This window comes from Mercenaria mercenaria, chromosome 1 (genome assembly GCF_021730395.1).
Source record: "Mercenaria mercenaria strain notata chromosome 1, MADL_Memer_1, whole genome shotgun sequence".
Taxonomy (NCBI): Eukaryota; Metazoa; Mollusca; class Bivalvia; order Venerida; family Veneridae; genus Mercenaria; species Mercenaria mercenaria.
In genome coordinates, this window is record NC_069361.1 from 20,124,434 (window position 1) to 20,136,722 (window position 12,289).

A 12,289-nucleotide genomic window follows, 5' to 3' on the forward strand; every position below is an offset into this window, starting at 1 on the left:
AAAAGTTCGTGCCCCATGTGTCTCATGATCTAGAGTCATAAATCATTAGAGGATTGTTTTAAAGCATGCTGTTGTGCTCCTGGTGTGCAAGTTGTGCATCTGGTGCTTTCCTTAGGATTTCACTCGGCTAGGCCAGAGTTATGGTCCTTCATGTTCTGAAAATTCACATAAAGCTCTTAAAAGTTTGTGCTGCAAACATCTTAGAATATATTTAACCTAGAGTCATGAAATCATGTACAGTGACATGAGATTGGGACACCTTTGGACACACATTTACTTTTTGTTGAATTATGCACTTTGCTGATACATGTATTCTTGTTAAATGTTTCATTTTTTTGTTAAAAACACACAAACGGACAAACAACAAAGGGTTTGTGATCTCGACGGACGGGTAGTCAATTGTACTGACTTCAAATCACTAGCCCCTTACCGTTGCAAATAAATATTTTTTTTTCAGATTCGTAATGAAAATGTAGAATAAAAACCTGCTATAACATCTAAAAAAAAAAAAAAAAAAAAAAAAAAAAAGAAAAGGAAAAAAAAAAAAAGAGAAATAACAGTAAGATGAAATATGCTCTGTGTGTGTGTGTGTGTGTGTGTGTGTGTGTGTGTGTGTGTGTGTGTTCGGGTTTAACGTCTTTTTCAACAATTTTTCAGTCATATAAACGACAGTCTACTTGTAGCAGTGAGCACAATGCCCAACTTTATAGTGCTGCCTTACTAGAATATCACGCCGTAGACACGTGGCATGATACCCCACCCAGTCACATTATACTGACAACGGGCTGACCAGTCCTAGCACTATCCACTTAATGCTGAGCGCCAAGAGTTATATCACCAACTAAGTAAATTGAAGTTTTTTTTTGTCAAGAGTGTTGATTGTAAGGTAAGTTTCTTATCAAAATGAGGATTTTGTGTTAAAACAATATTAATAGCTACTAACAAAATTATAACTGGGCGCCTGTCTTACTCTTTTGGTTATACGTCTGATCAATGCTCTTGATAAACAATGACCCATTAGGTTCAGATATAGTGCACTTTCCTTTGACAAATAAGTCTTTCAAGAGCTTTTAAAGAGAACTTATCTCTAAAAATCGTGACACAAATACATGTCCAAACCAGGCACCTGTCTTATGCACCGCTATCTTTATTAGACGAATCACTATCAAATTTCGAGCAGAGACGAGCATATCTACAAGCGAGATGAAGTATTCCGTTTTTTCAACACTTCTGATAGCTTCTGTTTGTGGTAAGTAGAACGCGCAATATTTTATTGTCTCATTACTAACTGTATCTTGATTTTTGTCAAACTACTATGATAATCAAACTATGACCGATACCAATAAAAGAAGGAGGATATTTTTTCAGAACCAGGATATGTTTTGTTTAAAATATAGTGTACAAACGACATTTCTTACATGCAGGACCGATGCTGGAAAAAAACTCGTCTTACACGTGCTGTAATTAAATTCTTATGCTATTATAATACAAATGTACTTAAAAAAGAAAACAATTTTATATCTTTAAACGATCAAGAAAAAGAATCTATCACTAGCTGTAGGTATTGACGTAAATCTCCGACTATCTGGTAACTATTTGTGCGGTAACGTGGCGCCCCGTTACCGCCGTAACAGTTACCCTTGCCCTTGAGTAAGATATTTCTATTCACACCAGTGAAACTTTCTTAGGATTTACATATGAAAATTGTCCTTCGTTTTCGGAAATATCGAAATTTAACAATAAAGATTAGGGATATTTTTAATCGAAATATCTTTCACCGAGAGAATATAAAATGGAACATTTCCTACAGCGCCACTGGGAAAAATATAATCCAGTATTCACGAGTTAAAGACAATTTGATATTACATGACTGTACAAAAAAACTGTTGTTTTTTTTTTTCTTTTCATTTTATATCGTTTAGGCCTAAAGCTTTCCAACTTTACCTATGCGCCATGTGCATTGCGAAACGTCATAAGAAAAACCATGACGTCACTTGTCAAAATACTTAATAATTCTATTGGTGTATATGGCCCTATAATCTTTACTGATGAATATTTTTTTAACTGATTTCCGAAAGATCTTTTAATTATTCATAACTGTGGAAAGTACAAAATGCAAATTCCACTGTTTGATAATCTACCGTAATATTTCAATACATTACTTAAAGCATGAATAAATTTCTTTTATTGTAATCTTATGAAAATGTCATAAAACATGGAATTTTAGTAACCGTTACACACACGGAAGGTAAGACCTACATCGAACAACGGAAGGTAATAATTCTTAAAAAGCAAACGTAATTTTATGTTGTGCTGGGAACGGGATGGAGACTCCTGTATATACTGAGGACAACATTTAGAAAGGTGTGTTATGATCAGGATAATTAACCCTTACCCTGCTAAATTTCTATAATGAACTTGTTCATCTTTCAATTTTGAAAGTACCATTAACTGTTAAAAGGGGTGCATACCAAAAAGATACTGACTGAATGGCGACCAGTGCAGGTCATGATCAGACTGCACCGATGTGCAAGCTGATCATGATCTACACTTGTCGGTCGCCAAGGCAGACTCAATCGTGTCCAGCATGATAAGGGTTAAGAATTGTAACTTGATCAATTTACCTATCATCATTGGCACATATGTCAAATAAATACTGGGGTAGCGACTAATAGTTTGGGTATTGTAGCTTGAATATGTTGTCAAGCACGAGTTTGTATCATTCCATTGAAGAAAGATCCCGAATATAGAAATAAGTGGTATAAAATGACGACTGTAATCTTAAGACTCAGTTATGGATGCTCACCCCATCTACGCTTACAAATGCCAATGCCTGTAATGGCGGCAACCAATTTTAAGAGCTGACTGACTGGGGTTGATTTGTTTAACACAATACATTTTTTGTAATAAAATTTCAGATTTGAAGGTCGCTAGTTCTCTATTCTGGCGTGACAATAGGCATTAGTCACCGTTGGCAGAAAACACAACGTCTAAAGCCATGCCCAAGAAGTGTTACTTGCAAATGTCCTAAATTAAAAATATAAATAAAATTTTCAATTTTCTCTATGTTTGTTACTACTGAATGAACTTAATTTAGCGTAATATCTATACAATTTTAAAAGGTCCGTCAAATTTTCAGACTCATTTAGAAGAAGGTACCATCAATATGAATTTCTCAAGATCTTAATGTTAAAAGTCACTCTCGTTAAGTTAGCTAACTGTCGTTATACCAGTATCGCGTTAAACTCATCCAGTGACAAAGGTACAAAACATAGTCGTGATGTCAGACAGGTGCAACAGAACGTGCATACATGTATTTGAATGTAAACAAATGTTGTTGTTTTTTTCAGTGGCTGTGTTTGCTACTCAGTGTCATCACCATGACCTTTCTATGTGCACGGGCGTAGTGTGCACAGCGGATACCGAAGAAGTAGGATGTGACCATGATGTTTGCACGTGCGTACCAAAACCACAATGTACGTGAACATTGAAGGAATGTGATAGTTAAATCAAGTTTGTTGAATGCATGTTTTTCTTAAATAACCATTTAACAAAAATAATCGAAACAGCATAATTCTAGGGAGATGACGGGATGTATTATCACAGAAAAAAAACAACAAAAAAACAAAACGTAATATTGCCACACTGTTTTAAAAGTCGTCCTTTCCGTAAGAGCTTATAATATAACACCGATATGATTACATCTAAAACATATTCTTTATTAAAACTGAAGCAGAGTACTGTTTTCTTTACATTTTTTTCGAATTCAAAAAATAAATGTTGCTCAGTAATTGTACATTTAAACCATTATGTACACTAGGCACATGATTAATTCATTAAAAGATCTTTTTTCGTGTATGATTTGCGTGAATATGTACCGAAAACAAACTTCATGTATCGATTACCTGTCCTACTGCTTTTTGTGTGTTTTTGTTTTATAATGTTAGGGGAGACAGCGGTATATGAGAATTGTGCAAGAATTTACCATTTTTACTTTTCCGTCAACACAAATGTGTTGATTGCAATTTTCTTATATTTCAGCGTGCTTACAACCTACTGATTGTAACGGAATAACATGCGAGAAACATGACGAAGCCATCCACTGTATTGATAACATATGTAAATGTCAAAAATCACATCCGTAGTGAAAAGTCGTTTATTTTGTTAACAACAAAATACCAATAAACAATTATTCTTTACTTTCCAGATTTTATTTACTTCACAACTGCGGGTGTTAAGTGCTGTGTGATTCGCCCCGACTTCATCTCAGTGTTGTTATATTTTCTGTTCCTTCGGGATCATTGATTTCAGCTCATTTAGATTTGAAGATTGAATACTGCTTAAGCCGGTGCTAGGGGGCGCGGGCAGTGTTGCATTTTCCATTACTGCTCATGAAAGACTCAATCAAACCGAGTCTGCAATTTTCACTGTTTGCCTTGTTCTTGGTGCTTCCGGGGGATCTACTTTCCAGATTTTATTTTGACTAAATATAAACAATTATCCTTTTGACTAAATATGTACGAGTGCTAAACTGTTTTATGAACTGTCTAAGTCATATACAGTCCAAATCACAAAAATATTATTCCATTTCATCGCAGTCCATCGGAAAATTATGTGCATCTTAATCACAATTCCCTATGCAGTTGGAAACAATTTATTATGCGGAACACATTAATTGAACATTATATAGAATATTTCTAAAATTTGAAACATGCTCATTTTCTTAATTCATTTTTTGGTAACACATACATTTTGTTAAAATTTGTTAAAATCATAAAAGCTATTTTTGTCAGAATTGTGTCACATACTGACATAGAGGATATTACAGTGTCTTTTCATATTGAAGTTATTAAACGTGTTGAATAAAATAATAAAATGCGAGGCTATGCCGAACATATTATCCATTTTATTTAACAAGTTTGATATAAGTCACAGATGTAATATTGTATTTGTCACATGTTAGCTTTTCCTGCCGAAACATCAAGAAAATCTCCTCTTTTTAACTATTATGAACAAGTCAGTTTGACCAACGTCTTCTACATTTTAAACAAGGTCGGCGTCAAAGCTTTTATACACTAGTGTATTATCAATTTATCAATTTCATTTAATGGCTTTATTTCACTCCCGCCACGTCAGACATGTGATAAAATATTTTATTCTTCATACGTTAAATAGATTTTATACTAAACAAAGTCATAGGAATGTTACTTACGCATGCTGAGCATGAAAGCAAACCCATCATTCTCTAATATCTTTAGCGTATATATATTTTATCTTATCCTTGTGAAAGATCATTATTTTACAAAAATAGCATAAATATAACTTTTCTTTAGGTCCCATTATAAAAACTGTTTTAGTGTCCACTTGGTTTTAACTAGGCTTGGCTTAATGAAAATAGCAAGCGTATAACCGCACGTTATAAATTAATAAACTTATATAATTATCATGTTATACCAGATTGACAGTTGAGCTTCTAGGGTGTCATGAGCCTATCCATCAAAATTTCTTACGTACTCATCTACGAGCCTCACTAATACCCTATCCAGCTCATTCGTCAGTTCCTATGTCGTTACCACCTGTACATTTCTAGAAGAAAATATTTCAAAGTCAACATTCCAATGCACTTTCTGACTCATTTTTGTATCATCTTCAATGTAAGGAAAAGAAAAAGACACATCTGTATAACAGTTGCCTCCCTTCAGTTATGTTTTGCCATTGTGGCACGACCTTCAGAGTACACTTATCGCTTAATTGTATATAGTACACTAATTATTTGCTTTTATTTAAAAGAATAAATTAATAATTTTATTCCAAACATAATCTAATAACAAACAAGGTCATTGTATGTTTTCATTATCTTAAAACGCATTTGCACAAGAACGAAACATTCAGAATAACTTTGCGATGGTAAGTGTATGCCCGATTACTTATCTGTCCCTGTAAGAATAATTGAGGAGGTTGGATCACTGGCAGACATTTTACTTTGAACACCTTTTTGGAGCAGGAAAGAATCTATCTTGAAAGAAGGAGTGCATATTATAAACATACCTACCGTACTAGGAGTCACGTCACATGTCATTTTGAAGTAGGGGCTCGAAAACTATAATTCTATGAGAGTAACCAAACAAAATATTTACAAATAGTATTATTACAGACAGATTTTTTTGTTTATTTTAAACGACAGCTATAAATATAACGTGCAAATGGAAATCTTTCATGGGATAAGACATGGGACGTCTGTTTCTCCGCTGAATAAAAATGTTAAGTTACAAGTTAAATCTCTGGCCCGTTTCTGAGCTTTCAAAGCAAAACCAACTATCGCCTTGACTATGCTGGATGTAAACAGTTTCTGAATTCTGCACATGTTCTTGGAATTTTTCTTGACATGATCTGTAAAAAGAAATAGTAGAAGTCAGACATTTATACGCTAGTAGCTAAACTGATGTGTTTTAAACTATAACAGAGCTCTTATTGACGCAGCCTTTCTTTAAGGAATTAAACAAAATTATATTGTCGGTATCCAGGCTATACTGACTTAATGGATAAGAACGTTTTCTACATCAAATCCAGGCGCAATAATGTCTTGCTTTCTTGTTCTCATGAGCTAACCCGTATGCTTTTTTCATATCTGTTCATAGGTACTTTTCACCATCAGTCATCTGTTTCACCAAGGGCATGTCAAAAGTATCATGCAGCCATCAAATTATATGATACCGTTTTTACAAACAAAAATCTTTATCATTAATTCGTCTGTTATATCATATACTTAAATGGTTAGGGGGTGTATAGGAAAGAAACTATTTCAAATTTTGACAAAAATAGGTAGTTTATTTGTAAACAACCGTATGCATACGTTTATTTATGTAATTTCTAAGATAGAGAAAAATGTCGTCACGGGAGCTTTATATATATTATTATTATATGTTTCAACTAAAATTGACATACTGTTCTTATGAATGGAAACGTTCCAGGGTGTGTATTGTGGTTCATCACTTACTTCTAAATGCGAAGATTGATGGGATTAGATGCTCAAGATGGATTGATTCTGAAAATTTTCGACGACAAGTGAAGAGGAAAAATGTTATCTTATTAACGATAAGAATTTTTTAAGTGAAATGTACCCTTCCCTTAAACAAATTATTATTATTTGTTGATTCTTATTCTATCTTGCATTTCTACAGAAAAAGTATGTCTTGTTTCTTTTTGTTGTGGGCCTACTTTGCAAATGCGTTGCTCTGTAGCTGTATTTTTGGTGCACTATACTTCCGAGAGACCTACCCTTATAGTAAGCAAGTAAAACATAAAACGAAAGTAGCCAATAAATTTATTTGTTCGCAACAGAAACAGCAATAATTATCATGGATTCAGTTTTAAATCACATCGACATTGTCATACGTGTTCAAACAATTACAATAAAAAAAACTATGCATTATTATTTACGGTCATTGCTGTTGAACAATATCACTACCATGCAGTATAAAACAATGATACGACATACTGATAAGACTGGAATAGTCAAGCCCTGTTGCCGATTTTGTCATGTGCCAAGGATCAACGGAATCATCGTCATTCTAACTATAGATAGTTCAGTCAGCCACTTTTCATTTTGTCTAAAACGTATTGATAAAGTAATTAAAATGTGAGCTCTATAGCACATTTTACCTTTTAGACAGCACGTTGGTACCTCGTGTTAAATAACACGTTTACATATTACATTTACAAACTTGACTGGCGTTTATTACAGTCAAAATAATAAAAACAACTATTATAAATTTCCCAACGAAGATCAGGGAAGTAATTGCATATACATTTCCTAGACAATAAGGTTATTGATAAGTTCAGGCCACATGTGTTATTCAAACAATAACCTTTCTCATTGTAGAAGGAATACAAATAAACGCATTTATACTAGACAGGGAAAAATAATTGTAATTGGAAATACTTTCAGTTACCTGTATATATTTAAGACTTAGGTTTGGTTGTATTGATATTTTAATTATAATTGCCGTATATATTTACCTGTGTACGCTGTGTCATCGACAAAGGTCACTGGAATATAACCCAGCCAAGTGTAACTTGATTTATCCCAATAACAATACGAGACATGATGTAGATTACGCCTGGGGGTTTTGTGGCTGGAGCAAGAACTAAGACACACCCTTTACCGCTCGGTGATAGAGACATACACATATATGTGAAATCGTTATGTTTTTCTTTAGCACTGCGTAAATAACTTTTACAAGAATTGAAATAAAGTTTGGCACTGTCTAAAGGCAGAATGTGGCTCATGACAGTCAGTGAAAGGGGATTCTGTTTTCTGTTGGAATAGCAGGGCGGTCGAAGTAAAAATATTTTATATCAACATGATATGAACACGACATGTTATAATAATATTTCACAAAACAGATGCGAGCGACCAGTCAAGTACTTTAAAAAGTTTTTTTTCTAAATGCACTTATCATTGTAGGTTTAGCGTCACACCGACATAGTTATAGATCATGTGGTTACTTTCCAGCGGGGAAGGAAGTCCCCAGATGCCCCCTCTAGGTAGCATTTCAGGCATGGGCGGGGGCCTGTGCAGAACCACTGGTCTTCCGTAAGCAAGCTGAATGGCTTCCTCAGATGAACGAATTCTATACCTAAAGCAATGTTTCGAACAATCAACGGTGAGGGCAAGTTACCCGAAGTCAGAGACTTAACCACTAGGCCCCGGAGGCGCCTCCATTTATAGATACTTGAACGAACTTGTACGTTTATTACGACGCAGTATGAACTTGTTATCATTCAATGTTGAATAGTTCTACCGAGCTGCTATCGGTGGTATTTGCTTTCTTAATTGATACTAAAATCCATGAGAAGATCCCTTAGAACGAGCAAAGTAATCTTCGATTTGGTTTGATTTTGTCTGTTCATAAAACATATTGAAATGTGCAACATCCCTCACGCCCCTATCACAGGCTTAGGCGGATTCCATTACAGTAAGAAAGAATGTAGACTTCATAATCCTAGGGGAGTAGAATATATTAAAAGAAAAACTCTGAGTCCAAGTACGTGGAGAAACTTTAACTAACAAATGAATAAAACAAATTACTTCTAATTGAAACATCTATGTGTAATGACTTTTTCCAAATACTCGCATTCAATATGGAGACCCAGGCCGTGGATCTCAAAGCATGGCAAAACTTAGTGAAATCTGTTTATTAGGAAACCGGAATGGTCTTTCTTCAAGCAAAATTAATTAAAAAAGAATCAGAATATTTGAACTATACCTACAATTAAATTTCAAACTTTTAAGAATAAAATGAACGCTGGAGCTGCCAAGAAGATACAATTACGATCTTCCAGTAACCATCAGCTATAATGTTTGGTATTTTTGTACGAAAACTATTTACCTAACAAATAAGGAAACCTAAGCAACCAGCAAACTTCGTCCATTGCAACCGTCATAAAACTTATTTTAATGAAGAATAAACGAGGTGCAAGGTCTGTAAAGACACATATAGTGGAGGTGAATTGTAGCTATGTGTAGACATGAAGTATAAGTGAAGTGTAGGTATGTGAAGACATGAATTGTCAGTGAAGTCTAGATATGTGAAGATATAAAGTACAAGGGGATCCTTGTCAAGTGAAGACATGAAGTGTCAGGAAAGTGTTACTATGTGAAGACATGACACATAAATGAAATGTAACTATGTGAAGAAGCTATATATACAGATATAATATGTAATTGAAGTGTAGCTATGTGAACAAATATATGAGGACATAAAGTGGAAGGGAAGTATAGTTATGTAAAGACATGACGTATGAGTGAATAATAGGTATGTGAAGTGTCAGTGAAGTGTAAGTATGTACATGAAGTGTCAGTGAAGCGTATATATGCGATGACAAAAACTGTCCGTGAAATGTAGCTATGTGAAGAAATGAAGTGTAAGTGAAATTTAGCTATGTAAAGACATAAAGTCTAATTAAAAGGTAGGAATGTGAAGACTTGAAATGTTTGTGAAGTGTAGCTATGTAAAGACATAAAGTGTCATTAATGTATAGCTATTGGAAGACATGAAATATAAGTGAGGTGTTACCATGTAAAACATTTTAGATATCAGCAGAAAAAATGCATCTTTTAAAGAAAGGATTGTAAGCTGTTGACCAAAAACATACAAAAGAGGATATTTTCAACATCAAGAAAAGCAATTTCGATGAAAAAGAATATGAATTAAATTGATTTAGTCACGCTCAAACAACACAACTTCAAACACATATCAAAAGTAGAAAGAAAGATAACCGTATAGTACATATTCAGATGGGTACTTCGTTGGTTTTTCCCTTTCAGAATTAGTCAGTCATTTTGTACGACGTGGTTTTTATTTTCTTTCGGACATTTTTTTCCAAATTATCAGTGGGAAAAGCAACGTGATCTTGCTCAGAACCTTGTTTGCTGGTCTTTCCAAATTAGTTGGTCGTGGTATCTTTCCTATTCCTGATGGTTCCATGTCCACTTTGGTATCTTTCTTCACATTGACAACCAACTCCTTACTCTGCTTGACCGGTAATTTGCACAAGCATTGTACCTCTTCTGGTTGTGACACTGATTCTGTTCCTTGTTTCTTGCGATAAGTGTAGTAACACCACAGCACTGATGTAAACACCAGTATACAAAGTGCCCCTCCAAGACTGGAATAAAATTGCCCTTATTCAATTTAATTTAATTTTAATATTTCATTATAGTGCAGATCAATATTTGAATCATTTTCAATGATGACAAAAAATATATCATACTTTTCATATGAAAATGTAGTACTTAATCACTTGAAACAACAATAAAATGAAATAAATGACGTGTTGCTGGCTATTGAAGATATTTTGATAAAAGTGTGTTTTAATGTCAAACATATTCTTTTCTCAGCTACTCACAATATTCTATTATCCAACGGCTTATCGTCACAGCATCCGTCTTCGCAACAGTACTCTGCGAGCGAGCACCTAAAATAGCTAATATAATTTTATTCAAGAAACGAAAAACGAATTAGAAGGACAACAAAAATATACCAAATTTTAATGATCTAAACGTAAAACATGTATGCAAGAAAACTATCAGAAACATTCTTGATATGTTTAATCATTCTTAATTAATTTTAACTTTGCATATTTAAACAAAAAAACAAACAAACGTACAGATATTCTTCTCCTTTGTTTTCATCCAAACATCTTGTCTGAAAAAAAACAAGATGTGAAAATATTTATCATTAAAATTAACTAGGTTCTGCCTTACTCTAGTGTATCTTAATTTAGTTAAAAGATGTCCTCAACAATTGCGAAAAATGTAAGTTAATGTAAAAAATGTAAGTTATTCATTTTAAAGTCCCAACATCAATTCACAACATGTATCATCATTCTTATTACTACTTCTTCTCTGCAGCATTTCAACTCAATTAAGACAGTATCGGGACAATCAATACATGTATCAAATGCATTCATAAGGGGTTTGTTAAATTTATAAAATATCTATTTACTTCCATCTGGTTAATTTTGTTAAGGCTTTGATAAGATCATTATAAAGAGCATACAATGATCTTTCACACAAAATGCTTTCATGACATTTTAGACTCTTGGTTAGTCTTACATTTTGCACTGATTAAAAAAGAGTAGAATTTCAGCATGTCCTGGTTCAAGTTTTTGAAATCATGGGGACTTTTGCTGTAGGCAATAGTTATAGGCTGACAATACAAGAGAAGTCCATTTTGCTTCAAAATTTTACCGGTTTAAACATTTTCTAACTTTTTTAAGGATATGTAGAAAACAACATAAATATTTAGTAATTTGATCAACTAAGAAATTAACCGATAAAAATAAAATTTAAAAGATGGCTTTGAAAATAAATACGCTGCCTATCTGACACTATCAAACAGGCACAAACCCCAGATATAACTGACTTATTAGATCGACCGTTGTTTGAACTTAAATATACTTTAGAATATAAACTTATCACTATATACAAGCATGCCAGTTCATCAAAAAAATAAGTTTTTCTTTAAGATGTACGGAAATAGTTATGATATTTATAATCAAAGGATTATCATCATTTTTATCATGCAATAACTTTGGAAACTACCCGATAACACGTGCCTGATATTGCTTTTTTATCGCGTCAATGAGGTGATAACAAAATTGGGCTCGCCCATATTGACGGACTTGCTTTGACACCACTTCCATTCGAAATTCAGTTTAATTATATATTCCAGTTTTAATGTTGTTTTACTTCTTACTAAACAGATTTTGTAATCGTAGCTAG

The 12,289-nt window shown here is 33.6% G+C and overlaps 1 protein-coding gene across 1 annotated transcript; it reads left to right on the forward strand.

The window, feature by feature from the left end:
* Positions 1-1,092: 1,092 nt before the first annotated feature.
* On the forward strand, positions 1,093-4,199 carry LOC123545755 (uncharacterized). Its single transcript, XM_045332063.2, has 3 exons — positions 1,093-1,249; positions 3,351-3,476; positions 4,042-4,199. Exons 1-3 carry the CDS (start codon positions 1,204-1,206, stop codon positions 4,143-4,145), a joined length of 276 nt encoding a protein of 91 aa, XP_045187998.2. The 5' UTR covers positions 1,093-1,203; the 3' UTR covers positions 4,146-4,199.
* The last annotated feature ends 8,090 nt before the right edge of the window (positions 4,200-12,289 follow it).